The sequence below is a fragment of the Mirounga leonina genome, unplaced genomic scaffold (genome assembly GCF_011800145.1).
Source record: "Mirounga leonina isolate KUSES-001 unplaced genomic scaffold, KU_Mleo_1.0 Mir_128, whole genome shotgun sequence".
Taxonomy (NCBI): domain Eukaryota; kingdom Metazoa; phylum Chordata; class Mammalia; order Carnivora; family Phocidae; genus Mirounga; species Mirounga leonina.
In genome coordinates this window covers 15,705,331-15,732,415 of record NW_023270320.1, presented here as the reverse complement: position 1 = coordinate 15,732,415, position 27,085 = coordinate 15,705,331, and the positions used below count along the sequence as shown (strand labels likewise).

Sequence of the window (27,085 nt, the reverse complement as noted above, 5' to 3'; positions counted from 1 at the left end):
ACTAATCTTCAAGAAAGCAGGAAAGAATATCCAATGGAAAAAAGCCTCTTCAACAAATGTTGTTGGGAAAACTGGACGGTAACATGCAAAAGAATCAAACTGGACCACTTTCTTACACCACACGCAAAAATAGATGCAAAATGGATGAAAGACCTAAAGGTGAGACAGGAAACCATCAAAATCCTAAAGGAGAACACAGGCAGAAACCTCTGACATCAACCATAGCAGCTTCTTACTGGAAAGGTCTCCCCGAGGCGAGGGAAACAGAAACAAAAATAAACTATTGGGGCTTCATCAAGATAAAACCCTTCCGCACAGTGAAGGAAACAGTCAACAAAACTAAAAGGCAACCAATGGAATGGGAAAAGATATTTTCAAATGACATATCCGATAAAGGGTTAGTATCCAAAACATATAGAGAACTTATAAAACTCAATACCCAAAAATCAAATAATCCAGTTAAGAAATGGGCAGAAGACACAAATAGACATTTTTCCAAAGAACACATCCAGATGGCTAACAGACACATGAAAAGTGCTCAACATCATTCATCATCCCAGAAATGCAAATCAAAACTACAATGAGACATCACCTCACACCTATCAGAAGGGCTAAAATCAACAACACAGGAAACAACAGGTGTTGGCGAGGACTGTTGGTGGGAATGCAAACTGGTGCAGCCACTCTGGAAAACAGTATGGAGGGTCTTCAAAAAGTTAAAAATAGAACTACCCTATGATCCAGCAATTGCACCACTATGTATTTACCCCAGGGATACAAAAACACTGATTTGAAGGGATACATGCACCTGGATGTTTACAGCAGCATTATCAACAATAGCCAAATTATGGAAAGAGCCCAAACGTCCATTGACTGACGAATGGATAAAGAAGATGCGGTATACATATATATATATATATATATATATATATATATATATATATATTTGTGTGTGTATAATGGAATATTACTCAGCCATAAAAAAGAAGGAAATCTTGCCATTTGCAATGACGTGGATGGAGTTAGAGAGTATTATGCTAAGTGAAATAAGTCAGGTAGCAAAACACAAATACCATATGATTTCACGCATATGTGGAATCTAAGAAACAAAACAGATGAACATGGGGGAAAAAAAGAGAGGCAAACCAGAAAACAGACTCTTAAGGATAGAGAACAAATTGAGGATTGCTGGAGGGGAGGTGGCCTGGGGAGGGGAGAGGGACTGGATGGGGGATGGGTATTAAGGAGGGTACTTGTTGTGATGAGCATTGGGTGTTATATTTGAGTGATTAATCACTAAATTCTACACCTGAAACTACAAAAAAAAAAAAAGTTTGCCCATTAAGGCTTTCCTTTCTTGGTGCTCAGACCTCAGGGGTAGAGAGTCAAAACTAGACAAAGCACCTGAATTACACGCCAATTTTTGTTTGCTAAACAACGTGGTGTCCATTTACAGACACACAGCAGAGCCAAGCCATAGGGTTCTCAGGGCTTGTGGCATGCTCTTAATAACATCACTCCAGGAATATCAAGTGTCTCTCTCCTACATCGTTTCTTTCCCTTCAAGGTAACTTTAGAGGTACCACCAAGGAGGCATTCCAGACCTTACAAAGCTTGTCCCCTGGAAGGTGATAATCCCAGCCGCCTGGCAACCTGATCCTGGAGGCTTGCATGCGCCCTCGTAAAAGTCCTTTTCAGGAACATTCGTGGGCTGGGTGTTGTTTAGAAATGGTTATCCTACCAGAGCTGCAGTCCCCATGTAACAAGGCCCTTAGTCTTCTTCATTCCAGTGCCTTCTCCAGTAGGCCGTTGCCTTTTCAGAGTTAAAACAAAGGGGGCTGTCGGGTGATGAGCCAGGGGGCCTGCTATCAAACGTGTGATTCATGGCTGGAGGAGGCTGCCAAACCCAGCTGCAGGGTGCAGTCGGCACTGACCGAGGAAGGCCCTCTCTGCTCTGCACCCTTGGGTGCCTTCCACACCCCCACGCCCCTCCCCCAACCCTTGACGTCCCAAGAAACCTTTCCACGGGACAAAACGCCCAGCAAGTTCCTTCATTCTACCCATATTTAATCAGGTACTTGAAACAGTGCATGACTCATGTTGGCCTCTGCCAAGACCAACAGCATCAGGCTTCTTTTGTGTAAGAGTTAACTCCAAGTTCCAGAGCCGATTTCTATGAGTGGAATCCTTGTTGCTTACATTGCAGCGCTCTGAAGTCAGGGAAAGGGAGGACCACACTGGAGTCCCCGAAAAGCCAAGCCTCGGAGAGTCACATTATCTCTTTCTTTTTTAAACACTTTCTGGGAGATTATCCCAGAAGTATTTTCCTCAAAGACCTGGCCATCGTCTCTAGGTTGGGTTTGGCCTAAGGGATCAACGCAGAGTTATCAAAGAAGCGTTAGGTTCCAAGGGCAAGGACTAGCAGAGTCACTCCACAGAGGCATAAGCCGACTGCAGTTTGGGACAAGTCTCAGGGTTTCCATCTGGGAGGAAAAGTAGTCCGTATCTCCCAAGGAAAATAAAATGGGTTGTCCTAAGACAAGGGGCAATACCAGTAAGGGATCATTAAAAGGTTGGCGAATTAATGCTCTCCAAGCAGTGCAAATGACGCTTTTACCACCTCGGGGTGTGGTAAAACTGTGTTAACTCTCTGAGTCAAGCAAGAGATCGATCAAGTCACCTCCTTGCTTTAAGAAAATTTTTGTTGAGGGGTGCCTGGGTGGCTCAGTTGGTGAAGCCACCGGCTCTTGATTTCGGCTCAGGTCATGATCTCAGAGTCCTGGGATGGAGCCCTATATTGGGCTCCATGCTCAGTGTGGAGTCTGCTTGAGGATTCGCCATATCTCTCTCCAACTCCCTCTGCCCCTGCCCCCACCCTCTAAAATAAATTAATAAATTTTTTTAAAAAGATGAAAGTTTTTGTTGACACACTGCTAAGAGAGAAAAGCTAAGTGCTCTTCTCTCTGGTATACCAACATTTGTGTAAGAAAGAAGAAATAGTCTTATATCTATTCATTTGTGCAAAAGAAACACAAGAAAGATAAAGAAGAAATCAGTGCGTTTGGTTACTACAGCTGATAGGCGGAAGCCAGGGAAAAGGATGGGAGAAGGGGACTGGGTTTGGGGGAGGGATATTTCTCTGAGTATATTTTTTTGAGTAGTTTGGATTTTAGTGCCTGTGATGTTTTAGGTACTCAAAAGAAATGAAGCCAGTAAAAGGGAGGGGTAGGGGAGAGGAAACCTCTGTTACTTCTTTAGGAAAATAGAAAATTGTCTCCATCATCATGGTGATGGGAATGGTCAGTAAAGAAAGGACATAAATAAAAGGTACAGTTCTTAAAGTCTTTCTGACTTCTTAAGGAATCTGTTACAAACTGAAACTGAACTCTATACCACCTAGAGTTCTATAGAGCCTCCACATCCCTGGAGATCTTTAGGAATAGAATAGAATAGATCATGTCTGGATAATTCCAGGAAAGGGCTGCTAAGAGTGATACCCTAGACTGAAGGTTCATTCCCCCAAAATTCATACATTGAAATCTAATTCTCAAGGTGATGGATTAGGTGGTGGGGCCTTTGGGAGGTGCTTAGGTCATGAGGGTGAAAACCTCCCCATCAGTGGGATTAGTGCCCTTAAAAAAGAGACCCCTGTGAACTCATTTGCCCTTTCCACCAAGCGAGGACACAGCAAGAATATGGCCATCTATGACTGGGAAGTGGATCCTCACCAGATCAGATCTATTGGCACCTTGATCTTGATCTTCCCAGCTTCCAGAACTGTGACAAATAAATTTCTGTTGTTTATAAGCCACCAGTCTATGGTACTTTTTTGTAGCAGCTTGAGCAGGCTAAGGCTCATGAATCCCCTTCTGGGGTTGTGGGAAATTATCGGGGATCGTTCCAGGAAAGTAGTAAAGCAGGTGGTTTGTCTCTGAACCTTGCTTTCTCATTTCCTGTCTTCTCTTCCCTCCTTACATCTCCATGCTTCGTTCTGTCAATCTGTTTTCATGCCTAATTATCCCTGATAAGGCAGTAAGTCAGAAGTCTGAAGAATAACCTTTAAGAAGTCCTAATATGGAACATAAATGTTTTCATGGTCTAAGCACATCCAGTATTCAGGACAGTGGTTTTTGTTGTTTTTTGTTTGTTTTTGAAATAGCTATACTCACTTCTGGTAAAGGATCTATAAAGATTTGAACCCAGCACTTTATAACGTATGATAAAACTGTATGTTCAAATTCCCACTGGTATAATTCAGTACCAAGCTAGTTTGTTGGCCTGCCGAAAGCTCCTGAGTAAGCTTGACTTTGCCTTCCCTACTCCAGAAAGCTGGAACAGGTGTCATCAAGCTCTGGGAGGAAAGATACGGATCAGAGAAGACTGAGCATCCAGGACTCAGGAAGGTTCCAAATGGATCATGGAAGTTCTGGCTGGACCCCAGTTCTCTCTAAATAAATGACATCATTTTGGGGTCAATTTGGACTCCTTTCCTGAGGCTCTGGAACCCATCTGGCTACCTCCTAAATAACCTTCCAGAGTGCAGGTCCTTCCAGAACATCTTTAGTCTGGAGTAGGTCTCCTTGGCTGTCCCTTAACGCGCATTAATTAGCACTGGAAAAGAGAAGAGTAATTTGTTAAGATATTCACCCCATGGAACTTGCCCCAATCATTTTATTCTTGTCTTCTATTTTTAGCAATGACATCAGTCGGGTTAAATTTTGGTTTCTAATGAATCAATTCAATTCACATCGCCCTCTATTAAATATGCCAAGCAGATTTTACGTGACAAATTTACTACTTTTAATGAGATTAATAAGCTTATGCTGAGATCTTCAAAGATTTATAGACAGTCAGCAGGGTGGGAAAGGCCTGCCTCATTTATTAGCTGTATATTTAAAGAATGGATTTCAGAGAAGTCATTAAAGTAACATGTGTCTTCCCTCTTCAAAAGAGTTATAATTGTTTGTGTGCAAGTATGTATCACAAAAGAATTTTCTCCAGCCCCGAGCTCTTGAAAACCAGGAAGTGTTACACAGACTGGTAACTACAGCTCCCCGGAGCCCTGTCTTTTTAGATCTGAGCCATGTGTTATGATAAATAAATAATCCTCTGAAGTGCATATCTTGCTGCTGGTAAGGATATAACAATTCAGAAGTACGGCTTCATAACGCCTACAGGAAAGAACTGAGGAGAAGAAAAAAGATTCCACATCTTGGCATGAAAACGGGAAAGGCCCCGTTAACAACAAAGATTACAAATGTGAAAAGGATATGGGGGCGACCTGACTCAGAGCTGGAGAGAAAAAAAAAATTTGGAGATTTAAATACCAGTAGTTGGGTCTCAAGCCAAGCAAAAAGGAGACGATGAGTCCACAGATGCCAGGAGTATTGAATAGCCAAAGGTTAGGAGCCCGGCATTATACCAAAGTCCCTGCTTGTTCTGAACCTCAGCCTGTGGAACAAAATAATGTTTCTGGATGTTATCTACTTAGTGCTTGAACTTTCTGGGAGATAAAGATGTGCATTGCAGGTGTATTTTGAGGCAAAAAAAAAAAAAAAAACCCACAAAAAAACCCAAAAACCACCCAATTATATTGAGCCCCTGAATTTAGAGTGGCTAAAGCTATTTGCCCAACCGAAAATATGTATTCACATGATTTACCATTTATGGAAAAGGCCAACAACCCATGGAGATGAATGGGTGGCAAGTATCCTGTATAATCACCTCGATGGAAATAGGCTTGAATGTTACCCACTTGGATTTCACCAATAGTGAATATAAGAAATTGCCCTATCTAGGAAAATGTCTTTAAAAAAAAACAACCACCAAAAAACAAACACTGCTATTGGGGACATTATCCAGTGTCTTTAAACAAGGAAATCCTTGACAAATTCCCTTCAGAAGCACACACTGGGAAAAGGCCTGTTCCTCACGACGAACTGAACTGTCCCCTGAAATTCCACAAAGAATTCTGCAAGCCCCTGTTTTCTGCTTTTTCTACATTGGTGGACAACTCAGAAGTAAGTTTGGTGTTTGTTATCATTCTTCTCAATTGGACTATTTTGCGATCATTTCTTCTCACCTTTACTTTTGGAATCATTTTGGTTTTAAAACCTTTTCTACAATCTCAATTATTTTTTTTCCCCCTGAAGTGGGTGGCATATATAAAAGGTGTCATTCATTCAGAGATTTAAAATGTGCTTCGAGACATGCGTTTCCAAGTGGCACTGCATTCCCTTGGCAGAATGTTTATTTCCTCCTTCCCCATTGTTTGCTTATTTACTTGAAGTGAGAAAAGACCAGAAAGCAAAGGACAGCAAATCGGGGGCAGAGGGTGTGCCCGGAAAATTCCCAGGAATAAACCACTGACAAAATATCGCCCCGAAACAGACAGGTCCTATGAAGAATTATGATTTCCATGTTCGAAGGCTCTTTTCTCTTGTCCAAATAGTTGGAAGCTGGCTTTTTCAGTTCTTTCCTCGGTGCTCAAGCAGCAATTGACAAGGCAGGCGCTCTCTTCACAGCTGTCGCAGGGAAATGGGGGCGTATTTACCTGTAGTCCGAAAGGAGTGAAATTAATATGCAGAAGGGGACCCGCGAGATTTCCCTGTCCCGGTTGCTACCCACATTCCCAGATTTCTAGGACATCCGTTAAGATCTTTGCATTGATTTTACAATTGTCCATAGTTATTAACAAGGTTTTAGAAATTAATTAGCTCGCAAGGTGGAAGATTACCATTTAGGTAGAAATCCGAGGGTCTTGGGGCTGTCTCCCTTCAAATGAGTAATTAGTAACATTTTGTGTGTCTAGTTTGTAGAGAAAAGATCCGATGCTTCCTAAGTCTCTCCACGTGCTTTAAAGGCATAGTGACAAATACTGACCGCGGTAGGTAGTAGGTGCCAGTAAGCGTGTTGAATACGTGTTTTACAAATGGAAACAGGAAGGAGCTTAGGACAGCAGGGAAACTACTGGTCTGGGAGCGGGAACACCTCTGTTTTATTCTGGTACTGCTGTTCTCTAGCACAGTCCAGGCAAGAGGCAGCATGCTGCCCGCCCCCCCTGCCCCCCCCACCCCGCCCCAGCCCACCCCATCTTTCCCCATTCCCTGCCCCAAGGAGGAGGCCATTCCTGCGGACTCCATCCCCCGGCCCCTCTTGGGCTTGGCCTGGGGATGACAGGTGGGAGATGGAGGGTGAATATAGCTAGTTCTTCCACCTCAGCTCCATGCTTTTGCCTCATCATCTTTCCTATTTGCTCTTAACCCTGCCCACGCCTTTCTAAGTGGCCCGGTTAAATTTTCTTCATTTGAACCATCTGGGGTGGATTCCGCTTCGGCCAGGACTCTGACCCATACAAACGGCAACCAGCTTTAGCACACTGGAAACGGAACCTCTGCTGGGCTCACAGTTGGGTCCGGGTTCTTTCTAAGGGGCTGCTGGGTGGGAAGGGGAGCAGAGAAGGTTAAGTGGTGGCCACACGCCCGGGGCTGAGGGGCCTGCTGCTCTATCTCAGAAGTGTGAGATACGGACCCCTCAAGTGGTCTGGAAGCCACGGCTCAGAAGCTTAGATGCAATTTAACCCACCAAGATATTAACACACCCGGGCACTTGGCGATAAAAGATTTTTGCTAATGACTCAAGCCCCCCCCCCCCTTTTTTTTAAATTCAGGTTTTTTTTTTTTTTTTTTTAAATAGCCATTTGACCAGATGGTGAAGTGATCCCATGAGGAGGCAGCGAAGCCAGAATGCAGGCTTCGCTCTGTTAGCAGAACTGTCCCCAGGCCCTGGGGCCGAGCCAGAAGTGGACATGATTGAAGGAGGAAACTGGGGGGACCTGGGGACGAGGGGAGGCCAGAGTGGGCAATGACAGCCGCAGTCTTTCATATTTAGATATTTTTTATATATATTACATCCAAATACGACAGTCGTTTGTACCATTTCCCAGGGGGAGGCGGGCGTGTCCAGGGCAAGGTTGGGCGCGGGGGGCGGGGGGGGGTCTGGGGTCAGGCAGGGAAGCGGGCGCTCCAGGGCGGGGCCCGGGGCTGCGCTCACAGAAGCTGCAGGAGCTTCAGCGACTGTAAGAGGGCCCCCGGCTCCGCGGACGCCAGATACTGGCAGCACAGCCAGTCCTCCAGCTCCACCCCGCGCCTGCGGTCCACCGCCCTCTCGGCAAACTTCATCATCATCAGGGCGCGCTTCACGTCGATCCAGTTGCGCAGTGTGCCGCACAGCACCTCCTCCGCCGTGCCCGGCGGCTCCACCAGCTCCCGCCGCGGCCCCCACAGCAGGCACTGCAGCACCCGCTTGGCCTCGCCGATGCGGATGCGCTTGATGGGGTCGGCCTCCAGCAGCAGGTGCGCGAGCTGCTGCAGGCCTGGCGAGTACAGGGACAGGGCGGGCAGCGGGGGCAGGTCTTCCTGCCGGTAGTCCCGTTCCCGCAGCTGCGCGCGCACCTCGAAGGGGTTGGGCTGGTGGAGCAGCTCGTAAATGAGGATGCCCGTTTGGAATTCATCGAACTTGCGGTACTGGGAGGCAGACACGATCTCGGGTGCCAGCCGGGCCTGGCTCTTTTTCTGCTGCAGGTTGGCGGTGCCGCCTGGCTTCTGCTTGGCCTTCAGGAAGTTGCTGATGATGAGCCGGGGCAGGTACTTCTCCCTGGGCCCTTCCTGGCAGGCGGGGACAGCTGAGGGGCTGGGAGTGACACTGGCGGGGGGAGCAGCAGCGGGGGAAGGGGATGCGGCAGGGGCGGGGGCACTGGAGGTGGCAGAGGAGACAGGGGGCGTGGGGGTGGCAGGGGCGGGGCCAGGGGAGGCCTGCGGGGAGCAATGCACCAGCAGCAGGTTCTCCAGGCACAGGTCCCGGTGGATGATGCCGTGCTCCTTCAGATGCTCTAGCCCGTTGCAGAGCTGCAGAAGCAGGAAGCACACGCGCCGCTCGTAAGCCTCCGGTTCGGACTGATGGCTGGTGGCTGAGTCCCGCACAAAGTCAGAGGCGGTCTGGTGGGGCACCTCCGGGGTGATGACCACCACGCAGTCCTGTTCCTGGGCAGGGGGGTGTGAGGGCAGTGCAGGCAGAGGGTCCTTGGGTGCGTCCGGGGAGGTGAGCATGCTGGAGGGCACCGAGGCAACAAAGTGGCCACAGTCCTGCTGGATGTTGAAATGCACGGGCACAGAAGGGCTGCAGTAGGAGGCTGTCTTGGGCTCAGGGGTTTTGCAGATCTGTGGGGAAAAGGCAAAGTCAGGTCAAGAGGGGACTCCATCATCCTGTTCAACAAACGGTGTTGGCACATTTGGGTATCCATTTGCAACAAGGTGAACTGAAACCCTTACACCGTACACACAAATTACCTCAAAATGGATCACACTGACTTCGGTGTATGAGCCAAAAAAGCACATTTTCCAAGAAAACACAGGAATCTTTGAGACTCTGGGTTGGGCAAAGAGTTGCCAGATACCATACCAGAAGCACGGTCCGCAGAAGAAAAAAGCAGATAATGGTCAAAATTCTGCTTTTGTGCTTCTAAAGATACCATTAAGAAAAGGAAAAGACAAGTCATAGGCTGGAGAAAACACAAAGTACATAGCTGATAAATGATTTTTTTAATAAAATTGAACAGAAAACTCTTACAACTCAATAATTAGGTGATGAGCTACCCAATCAAAAGTGAGCAAAAGATATTAATAGGCATTTTACCAAAGACATATATAAATGGCCATAGGCACCTGAAGAGATGCTCAATATCAGTAGCCATTAGGGAGATGCAAATCAAAACCACAGTGAGGTTCTAGTTGACGCCCACTAGGACATCTATAATAAGAATGACAGACAATAACAAGTGTCTGGAAGAATGTAGAGAAATGGGAACCCTCATACATTGCTGGTGGAGTGGAAAATGGTGCCATCACTTTGGAACACAGTTTGGCAATTTTTTTAAAAGTTAAACATAGGGAGTGCCTGGGTGGCTCAATTGGTTAAGCGGCTGACTCTCGATTTCAGCTCAGGACGTGATCTCAGCGTCCTGGGATCGAGCCCCAGGTTGGGCTCCATGCTCAGCAGGGAGTCTGCTTGCAATTCTTTCTCTCCCTCTGCCCACCCTCCCCCTACCTCTCCCCGCCGCTTGCTCACTCTCTAAAATTATTAAATGAATCTTTTTTTAAAAAGTTAAACATAAAATTACTACATAACCCAGCAGGAGTGGGGTTCCTGCAGAACGACATGCAGGGTGGCACCTGGGTATCAGTAGGAAGACATCCGTCTGCCCACTGTGTGTACTGGACAAATTCTCAGGAAGCCAGACAGGAGTTTACACAGGCTGTCAGCCTGACTCCCCATCCCTTGCACTCGAAGGCAGCTACCTGACAGTGGAGATGGCTGACCGCGGGGGTGCTCCCTTCTTAGGGAATCTGAGAGACAGAGGCAGGCCCCTCGAGGACGTGGCCAAGTTCCCTCAGGCTGCCCCAGTTTCTAGATGCCATGGCCTGCAGGGCCAGCCAATTTCATTGGCACTGCTAGAGGGAAGCCACGTGCAATAGCCTCCGAGGGTGAGTCACAGAGCCGAAAGCCAACAGAAAGGTCTCCAGGGTTAGGGATGCCAAAGAGCCCAAGGCACCCTCGAAACTGAAGGTAAGAATAAACAAGCAGGGATCTCAAACTCCTCTGGGGAATCCCCACGACCACTTCCTTCCTGCCTCTCCAACATCGTCTTGTACTAAGGATAGTGCCAGCCCCCCTCCGCCCCCCCGCCCCCAAGCATCTCGAGCAACGCTAACCCTCCTCTGGCTGCCACAACTGGAGAGTCTTGCACCAGACATAATGGCCCTCGGTCAGGCCTCAGTTTCCCTGTAATTACATGAAAGGGACAGAAGATGGTCTGTGGTCTCCTCTCTCCAAAGGATACAGTGCAGCCTCGGCTGCGCTTTACAGAAAGGTAAGGGTCGGTGTGCAATCCTGCAGAGAAGGGCCCCTCGCCTCTGTAACATATCATCCTGCAGACAACCTGGAATAAGCCTTCGGACTGCTGCGTTGCCACACACGACGGGTCACAGCAGCGTTTGTGAGGCGCCACCTGCTAACAGGCGACGTTTTCAGGAGTTCTGTCGCAAGCATCTTTTCACGGAGATTTATTTAGATTGCCGCCATACAAGCCTTCTCAGCATAAGAGAGTCCAGCCTCTGAGGAAACTTTTAAAAACGATCATGGGGAAGGGGGCAAGGAAGGAGGTAACACATCAATGTAGTCATCTCTCTGTTACAGAAGTAAAACAGAAATAAAATGGCAGCACATTTTCTCCCAGACGCTGCTCCCTATTACACTAACAGAAATGACTCTGGAACACATATCTGAGGGGCACTGTTGCAGACTCCTCGTTCTAGTCCACCCAACTGTATTCGTTTTTTTAATTTTTTTTAAAGATTTTATTTATTCATTTGAGACACAGAGATACAGAGAGAGAGAGAACATGAGCAGGGGGAGAGGCAGAGGGAGAAGCAGGCTCCCCGCTGAGCCAGGAGCCTGATGCGGGGCTCGATCCCAGGACCCTGGGATCATGACCTGAGCTGAAGGCAGACGCTTAACCAACTGAACCACCCAGGCGCCCCTGTATTTGGTTTTTAAATGGCAGTCTTCTGAAACGCTATTAAAGGAAGGGAGGGGCACCTGCACCTTTTCTCTCTCTCTCTCAAATAAATTTTAAAAATCTTAAAAAAAAAAAAAAGATGGGCGCCTGGGTGGCTCAGTTGGTTAAGCGTCTGCCTTCGGCTCAGGTCATAATCCCAGGGTCCTGGGATCGAGTCCCACATCGGGCTCCCTGCTCCTTGGGAGCCTGCTTCTCGCTCTGCCTCTCTCTCTCTCTCATGAATAAATAAATAAAATCTTAAAAAAAAAACACGAAAGGGACTTTGCAGTCCTCGAAAAGTGGTCTTGCATCTCGATCCCAGCCACTGTGTACAGACCTGTCTGCCATGCCATCTGGGGCGATGTGGGCAAAGCGCTGCTGAGGTCGAGGTCACTCTCCTCCCGTGAGAGCTGCTCGGCCACCACAGACACCTGCCTAACTTGCATGTGAGGCACTGTGCCTACCAAGCATTTTTCACAGTGTCTCGGTGCATCTCAGATAACCCGATGAGGAAGGAGCAAGTACAGGCTGCTACAGAAGAGGAAACAGAGGCTCCGAGGGGTTAAATTATTTGTCCAAGACTGTACCAGTGAGATGTGTTCCGGGGGCCAAAAGTATGCGCTTGGGAGTGAAAAAGACCTTGGCTTAACTCCGAACTCTGCAAACACTGGCAAGTTGCAATCGATTCTTGTGATTTGCAGTAGTTATGTTCTATTAAGCAGCCACGAACACGTTATGAGTGAAAACTGACCCACTGCTCCGAAGGGAAATAGAAGACAGAGTTCTTACAAGCGTCTGGTCACAACATTTTTACCAAAGGGGCCAGTACAGAACCTCGTTTTGTGGGTGTTTCTGTTTAAAGACGCCTTAGCAGCAGATATTGTTGATTCGCTAACCCAGAACTCACGGCCGACGGCATTGTAACTCAGGCCCGAATGAAGCTTACCTAACACCCGCCCAGAAGCACATTGCAACCTTCTGGCACTCAGGAATACCAGGGAGCGCTCAGCCTGGTCATTTTCAACGGTGAAATCATCAACACAAACACAAACGTGGGAAGAACGAGGCAATCAAGAGACCACAACAAGGACACTTGTTCACAGATGAGTGCTGAGAAAGGAAGCCAGAGACTTGCCTTGTCGCACCTGGGCTGGGAATTCGTACCTCGGGTGACTCAAATCTCCCCCTACTCTGTGTGGGCAGCGACCACAGAAAATGATTTGGGGTTACAAATAAATTTTAGTGAGGGAATTCCAAAATACAGAGTCCACAAAGAATGAGGATCGACCTGACGTGTCTCAGTGTGGTTTCTCCTCTGCAATCGGGGCAGTGATAGGTGCCTTCTCCCCCTGGGGCCACCGTGAGCAGTCCATGACACAAGGCAGGCGTGGCTCTCAGCCCAGTGACCAGCCCACGGTGAGCACTCACTGGACAAGATTGCTATGGTGATTGTTCTGCAGGTCTGGCTGGAGCCCTGTGGTGAGGCCATGCAGAGCCGGCTTGCAGGTTATTGTACCAACCTGGACGGTACAGCTGGCCAGGGCCTGGGAAGTGTTTCCAAGGATCCCTTTTCTCAAGGCTATCAAAAACCTGGGCCCAGCAAACACCACTGACAGTTTGCACAGACATGTAAATGAAGGAGCAGAGTAAATGGCAACTGGGCTGGATGCATTTCAAAATCAGTGAGCCGGTCCTCTGCTAGCAGTCGCAGCTTCCTCGTGCCCTGCATCTGAGAGTCAGCAAAGCTGGGGGGGGCGTGGGCGGGCTCCCCCTGAGATCGTTTTTAGGGTGCTGCATGGTGGGGGTGGGTAGAGGAAGGGGCGCAGGGGCGGGGAGGCTTCTTCTCCACCCTCACCCCCTCTACCTCATTTTCAGGGAGTTTGTGCTCGGGTTTTGGTGCAAGACCACACAAACCTTTGGTTCAGCTCAACTTTCAAACGTTTTGCTGAGCCAAGTCTCACTTTAAACTTCGGAGCCACAGCCTCATTAGTGGTTAAAAATCTGGGTGAAGTCACGTTTGTTAAATAAAGAAGGCCCAGCTGGCTTAACACAGGTCCCTAATTACCCGACTGGGGTTGGAGGCGGCTGAGGAATACAGCAGCTCTGAAAACGCACACACAGCTGATGACTTTTCTTCTTTTTCCCCTACCACGTATGCCCGGAGCAGGGCTTTAAGAGCTGGCTTTAATCTCCTGGCGGCTGCAGGGCGTTGGGCCCATAAACAGGAGGGCCCGGTGTTTAGTGGGAGCAGGTGCGAGCCTGCTTTGGCTAATGGGGACTCGCCAGCAAGGCTCCTGCTTCCCAGGCACAGACGAAGCGAGGCCCGCGACAGGGCGGCGGCGCGGGAGGGGGGACCGCTCCGTCCCTCGGCTTCCAGATTGACTGTATTCCGTCTAGACTGCAGCGCTAATGAAGTGGACCAGCTGCACGTGGGAAAGGATGCTCCGAAAGCCCCCGCCCCACAATTACCAGGCCAGGCGCGCTTGCAGATTGATACCCTTGTTCTCTAGACTCTGAATATTTGAAGCTCTTCTCCGAATTTCCTTTCCGTACGTGACAGAGAGAGTCCTTGAGCTGCCAAGTCTCCGGCAAAGTCAAATAGGACACCCGGGGACTGTTTTCCTTAGAGGGCCAGGGCCTATCTTCCTGTCTCCTTCTGGTTCACATTTCTAATGAAATGAGGAGGGACGCTTGTTTTTTTACCTCCTCTGGGAAAGCTGGATGTTCTGCTTTGTTCTGCAGAGAACGTGGCTAACTCTGCATTATTATAGGAGGTCCTAGATCCGAGCTGCCCACGACAAGCACTTAGAAATATAAAAACCATGGGGCGCCTGGGTGGCTCAGTTGGTTAAGCATCTGCCTTCAGCTCAGGTCATGAGCCACGTCAGGCTCTCTGCTCAGCAGGAAGCCTGCTTCTCCCTCTCCCACTCCCCCTGCTTGTGTTCCCTCTCTCTCTGTCTCTCTGTCAAATAAATAAATAAATCTAAAAAAAAAAAAGAATGTAGCTGCTGGGTTTAGATAGAGATGATGAGATTCAAGAAATGCACAGACTCTCCCACAGGACGTTGGCGTTTGCCTCCATCTAGCCCCTGCCATCTTAGCCATTCCCGCCTCGTCTTTGGGGGCCTTGATTTCTGGATCATCGGCTGGACCCTCCTTGTAGCCGTACAGCCCCCACCACTCTGTTTTTTCCTAGGAAGGCAGCAAATAACTATATATAGCCCCTGAACATATAAATCAGGGGTTACCCATCTATCTTTTATGGTTGTGTCACCAAGTTCTTCAGAGAAAAAGCTCAAAGTAAAAGTCACTGCCATTTTCCTTGGCCAATAATCGTAATATTAAAAAAAAAAAAACCTCCACTGGTAAGCAGGAAGCTACCCTTCCTCCCCAGACCATTTCATGTTAGTTCACTATTTGCATTTCTTTCTAACTGGAAATGAAAGAATATCTGGGGACAGGTGATAGAAGAAAAGAGCTCAGCATTTCCTTCCTTGCTCACCACAAAAGCTTGCATTTATAGAAGAGCTACAGAACCACCAGGTATTCAAGGGATGCCAAAGAAGATGAGAGAAGGGGCCGCCTGGAAGGACCAGAGTGTGTGTTGGAGACCAGAGTGGCCGGATGGGTGCAGACAGCTTGGCCAGCTTGCTGAGAGCCACGTCTTGAGAGAGCAATATGGGGCGGGGGGGGGGGGGGGGGGTAGCAACAGCCCTGATCTGGTGGCAAAGATTCAGGAGCTGTGTTACCTTGGGCTAGTCACTTAACTTCTTGGAACTTCCTTTTTCTTAACTGACAGGATGGCAGCAGAAGTGTTGCAGGCAAAACAAAGCAGCATTCGCAGCCATCTCAGCCACCAGCTGGCTGTGGGCAGATTACTTAATCATTTTGCGCTTCTGATTCCCCATCTGTAAAACCTATCTGCACTGTGACACCGTGAGGTCATGGAGTGAATACACCCGAGAGGCCTGTTGCATAGCAAATGCTTAATCGATGCCATTACTCTCATTGCTCAAGATGATGCTTAGGCCTAGCTCTCTCCAGCTCTAACATGTGCAGAACTGTATCTTCATTGGCTATCTCCCTTCCTAGATTATAAGCTCCATAGGAACCTTATGTTCACCTCTATCGACTCAGATCTTTACAAAATACCTGGCATGCAGTAGGCCCTCCGTAAAAGTGTGATGAATAAATGAGTGAACTCTCTGCTGCCTTAAATTTAAGTCAACTTGTTTTCCAACTAGATGACACAGGTTCATTCCTGAATGCAGAGGACGAATGTCACATTCACACTACAAATCTCACCACACTGTGTCCCAGGCCGGGCTGAGGGAGAAATCGGTGAGCACTAAGTGTTAGCAGGAAGCTCAGGCTTCAAGCCTGTGCCTACAGCCCGGTCACAGCTGGGGCCAGCTGGCTGCAGTGCAGAATGGAAGCAGGGTGTGGGGGGAGGGCGGGGAGGTACCTACTTTCACAGCGTAGGTGCTGCCGGGGTCCTCGGAGCAGGTGGCGCAGTAATAGATGGCATCCCCCGAGTCACAGCAGGGCTTGTTACAGGTCAGTTTGAAGAGTGACCAGTTATTCTCGTTGAAGTGCAGCTCCTTTTTCTGGCCGCCCATGAAGAGGTCCTCGCATTTGGCCGTGAGGCGGACCAGGGACTGGGCATAGAGCCCCCCGAGCTTGGCATAGGTGCCCTCCTTGCTGCTGATGCTGCTCAGCAGGCTGTGGAGCTGGAGTTGGGTGCTGCTGGTGGATGCCTGGCTGGACACGCTCAGCTGGGAGGACGAGGCCGAGGGGACCCCTTTGCACTGGAGGCTGGGGCTCCCGCACCCGCTCTTGCTGCCCGCCAGCCCTGGCACTGGCACCCAGTGGCCGTTGCCTTTGAAAGTTTTCTCCAGGGGTTCAGAAGAGGAGAAGGTATGATGATGGCGGCTCCCGGGGCTCGAGGAGTAGCTGAAGTGGGGCTCTTCGTGGGCACAGACGTTGGTTTCTGAGTGGCTGAGGTTCAGCTTGGGACTTGCTGTTCTTGGCTTGGAGGAGCCCTGGGTCCAGAAGAAGCCGTCGGGTGAAGAGGCTGCCCGGCTCACTAACTTCTTCTGGGGGAGAGGCGGGGGCTGTAGGGAGCCGCTGGGGGACACATCCTCAGTGGAGCCCGAAGGGAATGGAACAGGAGCAAAGAGCTTCTTCCCACTGCTGGTGGGTGAGTGCGCTGGCTCAGATGGAGGGCCTGAAATTGAGAAATAGCAACAATCAGGCTAGCGGCCAATGCCAATCGGTTCCGGGGCCCCGAGGTCAAAGCACTTCATTTTATTTGTATCCATTTTCTAGAGACAACAGACGCACAACGAACAAAATCCACAATGCAAGAAAGGTATACAGTGCCAATGAAGTCTTCCTCCTCCCGTGTCCCTTAGCACCCTGTCCCCCTCATCGGAGGAAACTGCAGCTGGTAATTTCCAGGGATCCTTCTGGAGATTTACCAAACAACCCAAACAAATGCATAGCACACATTTACACGAAGAAGATATCTCACATCAGACGTACAGATCTATCCAATTCTCTTTAACAGCGATCCCATATCATCCATGCAAGTATAATGTATTTAACCGATCCTCTCGTGATGGGCACTTAGGTTGTTTCCAACATTTTGCAAGCAATGCCTGCAACAACAATGGCAAACCTGTGCTTTGAATGGACTTTTTGAAAGTCAGGTTAACAGAGGATACAATTTACCTACAGCAAAATTCCCCCTTTTCAGTGTGTACTGCTATGAGTTTTGACAAGCACCCTGGTGCCTTGGGGGGCAGGGCAGACCCAGAAATATCTTAGAAGGCGGAGGTACGTGACTTTATAGACGAAGAAACAGATCTCTAGGGAAAGCGAGTGTTTCCTAGACCCCCAGTTCCCAGAGTGGGGCACATGGATGCTGACCTTGATGGGGGGCAGGCTGGGGGAGACTCCATCACGGCCTCAGCCCCCTTCCCCACCCCCAGAGCATGGGGATGTTCAGAAGCATCACAGACGGTGAGCTGGAGGGCCAGTCTAGACAGGATGAAGACTGGACTTCACGCTTTATATCAGCATAGAAAATGGAGATTTCACAATGAAACAGGAGTTCAGGTAAAAACAGGCAGGAAGAAAGGCAGAGCCACTGGGCCCGGGAAAGGGCAAACTGAAATAGTCCTCATTTCCTTCACTCTCAGGACTGACTGGAGGATGTCCCCACGCTTTTGATAGTAGCTTTGAGGGCAATAACTGAAGTACTCATAGGTCGTAAAATGCCTCCCAGTATCCCGAAGGTTAAAAAGTCAGAGAAATATGGGTCTTACATTCAAGGACAGAGGCACGGGGACATGCGCCCCTCACGGAGTTCCCCAAGCTGTGGCATCCGAAGGGCGGGGCATGCGGTGTCTCTCTACACCTCTCCCCACCTCAGCAGAATGACCGGAAGGCAAGCGCTACAGCGAACATGGGCCCCAGGCACGCTGCGAAAGACCCCCAAGGAAGCAAACTGTGAGTTCTGTGTCAATGCACAGGATCTTTCTAGGGCTGCTCCCGCAGAGTTAACAACTTTCTCTGCCCACACTGAGGCCCCCTCTGCTTTCTTTAACCAAAGTGGGGACAGAAGGGGCCCCCGAGGAACAAGCATGGGTACCAGGCCCCTCGGATCAACGCTGGGTCTCCTTACTTGGGATACCCCATAGGGAGGAGGGTCCCTCTCGGGGAGCAAGGGGCATGCGCACGTCATCAGGGCTCCCCTTGCCCTGGGCAGAGCGGGCACGGATGTCTGTGCCTCAGCTTCACTGATGAGAGCAGAGTCAGGGAGCTGACAGCAGAGGCCTCCTGTCCAGGACAACCCCAGACGCAAAGCTCACAGCACAGTATGGTAGATGCATGCAGCTTGATGAACGCACGAGCCGGGGGCCAACAGGCTCGTGCAGGGAGAAGCCTGCGCGGCACAGGGAGGCAGTCGGGCCCCACACCAACACCTTCCCTGGCTCTACTCTCTCTCTTCCCAGACCCCGGAGAAAGCACAGTGCTCCTCACGTTCCCACATCTGCACTAGGCAAGCACTCTTGCTGCCCAGTGGCTTCACAAGATCACAGTTTTCCTTCCCACCTCACCCTGCGTTGCTAATGACAGGTGGGGCGCCTGCCAGCAAGGCTGAATGAGTGATTTATACCCTTCCAGGAAGCCAGGCTGATTATAAACCAAGCCGCAGTGGCACGGTCAGGCCAGCCAACTCTACACACCCGTGTATTCTCCCCTCCCAGTCAGAAGGGCGGCAAGCGAGAGCCAGGCAGCCAGAAGACGGGAGATCCTGATCGCAGCTGATCTCAGTAGGTTCTGGAACCCTGGGGTCCATGGGTACCCCATCCCACACTCTCCAGGAGGAACCTTTTCTCCTCTCAAGTGTATAGTCAGCAATGGGGGCAGCTGAAGTCTAGGGCTGTACATTCACTTCCTCTCTGTGCCTCCCCCTAGCAGAGGCTGAGAGAGCAGGGGGAGCATCCCTCACCAGCTCCTGGGCTGAAAAACGGAAGAGCAAGACCCCTTATACCTGGGGCTCTCAAAGGACACTAAGCCTCAGCCACCAAGTACCCAGGTGATGAGCAAGAGGGCAGCCAGGGGGAAACAGGTCCATCTCCTGGCCTTTCTGCATTCGGCACGGCGGAATGTGTCAAAGGGTCTGATTCTCCATTTGTTATCAACAGACAGAAGGGGGGGGGGGGACAGGGGAGTGTGATCAGAGTCTCTGGTCAATGCTTTAAGCAGTGTCTCCAGTGACAGGGACAGCCGGCCTACAGTGAGGATCCTTCTGGTCCCCAGGCCCACTGGCTGGGGTGTGTCTGGCAAATCAGCTTCTGGGCTAGCCGCTGCTTTAAGCCTTGTGCTAGTTCCCCATCCTTAGGGGTTTGCCTTCCTTGCTCTCCGTCACGGTGACACCCCCATGACGGCCTTTTCTGCGTCGACGGTGGTCTGAGTGCGGACAGCAGGACCAGCCCCGAGCTTGCCGTTGCCCTCACCCGGCTGAGTTCCCTCCTTTAAAAACTGACCGGATGGCATCATGGTGAAGGTCCCTTCCAGCAGGAATAGTCTATAATTTTGACCACTCACTCCATTTTCAACCCCTCCCAACATGCATTTTGTCTCAAAGCTGCCCCCGAAATAAAATACCTCTAGACAGAAGGCTCTCTTCCTTCCACGGTTCCTCTACCTCTAGTTTCCTTAACTTTTCAATCTGTAAGGACAGCAGGAATCTTAAAAAAAAAAAAAAAAAATCCTGTAACACTTCTTATTCCCTAGATTACCCCGGAGAATCAAAAGGTTCTGCTTTCACACCAAAAATAGCTTGTGTGTTCAGGCAGTTGGAAGGAAGTGATTTTCTCCCTTACCCTCCGGGTGTTTCCTTGCTCTCCTGTGGGAAGTGTGTTAGCGGCTTTGATCAGATCTATAGGTAAATCTGGCAAGGAGTACTGGGTATTCGGTGGAAAATGGTTCATTTTTCTTTGTTTCTGAGATGCTATGGGTCTGTCACTCAACAAAGCATGTCCTAATCAGAGGACAGCACTGCCTCCGAGTGCTCCCTGACCACACTTGTCCCCAGCAGGGCAGGGCTGTAGCTCCCCAAACCTCATCCAGGGAATGAGGCTCACCCGAAATGTGCACCTTACCCACATAATTGGGTATTATGTACACAGATGGTGATTTTGAGGTAAAAAAAAAAAATGCCTAATTCTGTAACAGGCACAACCACCTTCCAACCTGAGGCATCCTTCTTAAGGTTTCTTCCTTCCTTTCTTCCTTTTTCTTTCTCTTTCTTTCTTCCCTCCTTCCTTTTTCTTGCTTTCTCTTTCTCTTTCTTTCTTCCTTCCTTTCTCTTTCTTTCTCTCTCTCTTTCTTCCAATTTCTTAATTTCTTTCCTTACAGTTTCTTAAAGTTTTTCTCCAGATTTGGAACCACGGCTAGTGAGAAGACCATACTTCACCCTGAGAGCCCCTGGGCACCTCAGGACCACATAACAGCTCAGCTGGTAGCATTCCCGGGGCTACTCCGAAAGAGATGGCAATGTGTGGCCCTTCTCGATGAAACTGTGCTTCCTCCACCATGAAACAAGCAGTACCTATTTGCTTGGGACCGGAGTGCACCCCTGAGGACCCACTCTGATTCCGCCAGTTTCTTCACTCTTTCATGGGGGAACCTCCTCATGAGTGTGGCTGTAGGCAACAGAGCAGCTAGATTCTTATTACAGTTGACCCTTGAACAACATGGGGTCAGAATGAATGGGTCCACTCATATGTATTTTTTAAAAAATAAATACAGTACAGGGCGCCTGGGTGGCTCAGTTGGTTAAGCGACTGCCTTCGGCTCAGGTCATGATCCTGGAGTCCCGGGATCGAGTCCCGCATCAGGCTCCCTGCTCGGCAGAGAGCCTGCTTCTGCCTCTGACCCTCCCCCCTCTCATGTGCTCTCTCTCTCTCATTCTCTCTGTCTCAAATAAATAAATAAAATCTTTAAAAAATAAATAAATAAATAAATAAATAAATAAATAAAAATAAATAAATACAGTACAGTACTGTAAATGTATTTTCTCTTATGATTTTCCTTTCTCTAGCTTATTTTATTGTAAGAATGCAGTATATAATACCTACAACATAAAAGGTATGTGTTAGTTGACTCTTAATGTTATCAGGCTTCTGGTCAACAGTACGCTATTAGTAGTTAACGTTTCTGGGGAGTCAAAAATTATATGTGGATTTTTGACTGTGTGGGGGGTGTTGGTGTTGCAACCCCTATGTTTTGCCAGGGTCAACTGTATTTGCAAGAACTACCACACTCTGCATTTAGAACAGCCAGAAAGGAGAGGGGACAAATATGCCTTGACACCTAAAATAGTTGCAGAAATCACAGGCAAACCACTGGTTCAGGAAAATATGCCTAAAAAAAAAGTCCTGAAAAAACTCTGGCCAACAGCCCGTCTTCTCGGGACTCAGATTCAACAGCAATGAGAAGAATTCAAATATATCCTGGTTTTATGTTGGTGTTAGATCACCCCGTTTCCAAATTCTGGCTTACAGCTAAGAGTGTAAAAAAAAGGTGAGAATGGAAAATAGTTTTCTGGGAAGTTTGCCTCCATCATAGTTACATCATCAGTAGGTTTTTAAATGACTTCTCACACTAATTGGTCCAGAGAGCTCCAAACCCCTGTTCCTAAGTTTTTCTTCCAATTTCCAGTTTGGCATATAAAGCCAGTAGCCAACTACAGAGTAGAACACCTCTGCATCTCTTTAGTGTGTCCGTTTCAGGGAAGAGAAAGTGTTTCTGGTGGAAAAGCTACATATCACATATGGGGCACTGGGTGGGATCTTAAAAAGACCAAGGGGAAGGTATACTAGCTTGGTGCCATTATATTTATTTATTTATTTTTTAAATTTTCTTTGTTTTAAGATTTTATTCATTTGAGAGAGAGAGAATGAGAGAGAGAGAGAGCATGAGAGGGGGGAGGGCCAGAAGGAGAAGCAGACTCCCCGCCGACCAGCAAGCCCAATGCAGGACTCGATCCTGGGACTCCAGGATCATGACCTGAGCCGAAGGCAGTCGCTTAACCAACTGAGCCACCCAGGCGCCCTGGTGCCATTATATTTAGAAAGCAGAGAAGAAATCAGGATTTCAGTGGTTGGGATAAGCAGCTTAAAGCCAAGGCAAAAATGCAGGCCAGAAGTTCAGACGTAGTACTGTGATGTTTTCTTTATCATAGAGTCCTCTCTTCTTGTGGGGTTTTAATAGGTACCTTCATTGTTCTCTTCGGCCAAGATGAGAGAGGTAGGCTTAAGGAGGAAGTGGTCAGTCCAGTTTTGAGCTCTGTGAATGAGCCCGTCTGGCTCCCTTGGCACACAGCTCTGCCTTCTGACCAGAACAGAAGTGGAGGCCAAAGGCAGAGTCAGGGCCAGGAGTACCCAAGCTCCAAATTCGCAGCTTTTGGGTCTGGCTATTCTCCAGCTGCAGGTAAGGTAAAGCAAACTGGATTTTTTTTTATTTGAAAAACTTGGGAGTGTTCCATGGATCATTTTCTTTTTTTTAATGAGGATATAGACTGTAGAGCTGGAAATGGCTGTATAGATTTATCCATTCCTTTAGTTAATGTTTCCTGAGCACCTACTAAATGCAAGGCATAGGGAACAAAGCAGATGGATCAAACCTCTCCTACAGCCTGTGGCCTCATTCAAAGAAAGCCATCTATGTGGGCACCTTGCCAATGGCACTCTGGCAGGTTTCTGCCAAACCCCCTCTTCCCAGCCCGTGAGACCCAGTGAAGTGGGTGGCGGAGGGGATGGTCTAGCCTCACGTGTAGCTTTTTCCTCCAAGGAAAAACTGTGCAAATTCTTGTTTGGTCACACAATCAGAAAGGCTCAACTCGAAGTGTTTTTTTTTTAAAAAAAAGCAGGCAAGTATCCCTTCAAAAAGAACCCTTCCTTTCTCAAGAAGGTAAACATGGTCTGAAAATGGAAGCATATTATTAACATTTTACAACTGGCAGGAAAATGTGGCATTTGTGAGGAGTCTCCCCGGAACACTTAATCATCCCAAGAAACAATAATCGAGATGTGAACGCAATTTACATGCAAAAGAGGAGAAGCCCTGTCTCAGTTTGGAGACTGGCTCATGGCAAACATTCCATGCCCACCACCCCAGTGTGGCTGCGGAATCCTGCACTCTCCATGTCCTGTAAGAACACAGGATCATTTAGGGGTTTTCTTCCAAATTAACAGTTAGTTCAAAGCACTTTCTCATGCTGTTGATGGAAGCGTAAATTGACATTTTACAGTATAATTTGGGAATGTCTATTTAAAATGTGTATGTTTTGACATATCAATTCCACTCCTAAGAATTTATCTTACAGATATGTTCACCAAATTATCTTCAAGTGTGTCACGGGATCTTACTGGAGACTGGTAATGAAAATCACCTAACCATGCATTGTTAAGAGAGGGGTTTAACCACTTCGCACAATGACAAAATAAACAGCATTAACAAAAATGAGATCAATTCAGAGGTTCTGATTTGAAAGACTTCAAGATATATTAAGCATAAAAATGTGTCGAACTGAGGTTTATGACATTTAAATATGGATAAAAGGGGTGCCTGGGTGGCCCAGTTGGTTAAGCATCTGCCCACAGATCAGGTCATGATCCCAGGGTCCTGGGATCCAGCCCCACGTCGGGCTCTCCACTCAGTGGGGAGCCTGCTTCTCCCTCTCCCTCTGCCTGCCACTGCCCCTGCTTGTGCTCACTCTCTCTCTCTCTCTCTGTGAAATAAATAAATAAAATCTTTAAAAAAATAAAAAAAAATAAATACGGATAAAAATTTCTGAGAAGATATAGAAAAATATGCTCAAAATGTGTCAAAGGCAGGAGCTTGTTTAGAGGGTATCTGATGAGTTTGTCTTTTCATTTCACATCTTTCCCCATCATGTGAATTGTTACCAGAGACATGTACTGACTTTACTGAAGTAGTAATATATATTTTAAAATTCAGCTTAAAGGGAATAGTTTAAACTAAGGTAAAGCTTCACTTTTGTGATATTGTAAGGGCTCAGGCCACAGACATTCTGAAAAATGAGTATCTTTTCCTTTGGGATAGCTCCTTCATCCTTCACTAATCCATCTCCCAGAACAGAACCCATGACTCAGTCTGTCTCCATCGGGGCAGGGGATGAGGCGGGCCTAACCGCAAAACACCAAATGGAATATATTAGACCAGCCCTGCCAGTTTAGGATCAAGTGCTCTGACAGCCTGTTCGATAGTCAGAACACACTATTTTCAGCTAGGGAGTTTTAGATGCCTTTTTAAGGGCCACCTTTTCTTCTTACAGAGTCTCAGGTAACAGCCTGAGTAGGGGAGCAAATGCTCAGTGAAGGTTAGGCTGTCACTCCTGACTGACCTCTGATCTTTGTGGACTTACCGTCTCTCTTGACAGATCCACACCCCCCCCCCGCCCACTTCCTGGCTTGATTTCTTCCCATAGCACTTACTGCCATCTGACGCACTGGCTACTTTAGCCCTTTGTATCTTTCTCCTTCTCCATCTCTCCCCACTGGAATGTGAAAGAAGGAACTGGGCATTTTTCTTGTCATTGCTGTATGTTCAACATCTAAAATTGTACCCAGCACAAGGTTTGGATTCAACAAATACCTATCAAGTCAATGACTGAACTAATGTATATATTTTAAGAATCCTCTTGTGGGGAGGGCACCTGGGTGGCTCAGTGGGTTAAGCAGCTGCCTTCAGCTCAGGTCATGATCTCAGGGTCCTGGGATGGAGCCCCGCATCGCATGGCATCGGGCTGTCTGCTCAGCAGAGAGTCTGCTTCTCCCTCTCCCTCTGCCCCTCCCCCACTAGTGCTCTCTCCTGTGCACGTTCTCTCTCTCTCTCAAATAACTAAAATATTAAAAAAAAATCCTCTTGGCATAATTAGGAAAAGAAGCTGACTACTATCAAGATATTTAATTAACTTGGCCATATCTCTGGTCTGCTAACCATAAAAATACGAACACTGACCTGGTACATACCTTCATGTGAATTCATACCTACATTCACTGTGTGGCCAGACCTCTTATCTATTGCTGGTGCCAACAGCTTCAGTTCGACAGAGCTCTTTCTAATCTCCTGTACTGTGGGAACCTGGCATCCAGGATTTATGTTAAACTGTGGCACTGAATTTTAACGTTATCCTAAATCAAAGAGGAAAATGATCTTCATGTGACATTAGGCTCACCTATTTAAAAGGAACCATTTAGGGGCGCCTGGGTGGCTCAGTCCTTAAGCATCTGCCTTCGGCTCGGGTCATGATCCCAGGGCCCTGGGATCAAGCCCCGCATCAGGCTCCCTGCTTGGCGGGAAGCCTGCTTCTCCCTCTCCCGCTCCCCCTGCTTGTATTCCCTATCTCGCTGTCTCTCTGTCAAATAAATAAATAAAATCTTAAAAAAAAAATAAAAGGAACCATTTAAAGCATGAGAGTCTTCTGCTGCCCATCTGTGGGGGTCATTTAGCTGACCACTGTGCCTCACAGCTATTCACTACAGATCACCTCTTGGCAGCATTCATGGATCTGCCCTGACACATGCAGTCTGTCCCTCCCAAACCAAGCATAAACCAAACAACTGCTTACATGGATTTTCCCTTCCACTGAGTTGACTCACTGTTCAATTGAATTGCCCACATGGACAAATGGGATAACAGATGTGCTTTGAGGGGTATGACATGCAACACAAGCATAAAGAAGTGAAGTTAATATTGATATAAAAATGATACTTTGTAAACATGAAGTTTAGACACACTGGTTTTTAAAATGCAACAAAGTTATACATTTCAATTATGTTTGTTTTTCTTATAAATTTTTTTTTAAAGATTTAGTTATTTATTTGAGAGAGAGAAAGAGAACGAGGGTGCACACGTCCATGGGGGAGAGGGGGAGAGGAAGAGGGAGAGAGAAACTTTAGCAGACTCTGCACTGAGCGCCGAGCCTGACGTGGGGCTCCCCCTCAGGACCCTGAGATCAGGACTGGAGCCGAAACCAAGAGCTGGACGCCTAATGGACTGCGCCACCCAGGCGCCCCTTTCCTTATAAAATGTGAAAATTTTTTTTTCTTTTGGCCACAAAACCCAAATAGTAGAAAACTAACTTTAACCACTAACCGTGATAAGCTTCCAAGAAATTTACACAAACTACTATTATGACACTGGAATGACTTTGTCCTCAACTCACTCAGGTCAGCCTTTACTGCAGATAGAAAGAGTCCACAAAAGGCATCTCTTTTCATTAGTGACTTCTTCCTGACCAAACAAATAGTCTAATGATATCTTTACATTTAATATTAGAGAAGTAGACACTACATTCTGGTCTCCAGGAACTTTAGCTTGAACTAACTCTACCTCTCTTATTCAGATCCACTGTCTCAGCTTCAGTACTAGATACAAATAGTCACAAAAGGTGTGATGGATAAATACTTCAACATTATTTTTATGAGGTAAAAGTGAGCAAGAATTCATGGGATTGAAAGGTAACTGTTTAGGAACAGATCGAAAGCAAGCCGCCTTGGTTAATGAAGAGAAGCGGACTGAAGGGTTCCTCACATTTCATGACCAGTGTGGTTCTAGATAGTCTCCAGACTAATGTCTAATAGATGTGACAAAGGGAGGGTGGAGAAAGAAAGCATGGTCTGGGGTACAGAGCCATAAGCAGGAACAGCAGGTAGAAATTGTTCACTCTAAGGACCCAAAGTCTAGTAACAAGGTATACACTTTTTGTTGATCTAGGAATTCAAATTTTGAAGTGCATTCCCATTGAATAACTGGCTCATGATAAAGGCAGAACCATGAAAATATATTCATTTTAATTAGAAAATGTCTGAGTTAGGTGTCACCATCGTACTCCTAAATCCCTAGTGGCTCCATTATTTCCCACTTCTG

At 47.8% G+C, this 27,085-nt stretch overlaps 1 protein-coding gene across 1 annotated transcript in view; it reads right to left on the bottom strand.

Annotated features, from left to right (window-relative positions):
- Positions 1–7,878: 7,878 nt before the first annotated feature.
- Positions 7,879–27,085, bottom strand: part of PRAG1 (PEAK1 related, kinase-activating pseudokinase 1) — a 49,507-nt gene continuing 30,300 nt past the window's right edge. The window contains 2 exon segments of the mRNA XM_035004116.1: positions 7,879–9,218; positions 16,084–16,841. Of these exon segments, the coding sequence (XP_034860007.1) occupies positions 8,049–9,218; positions 16,084–16,841 (1,928 nt within the window). The 3' untranslated portion in view covers positions 7,879–8,048.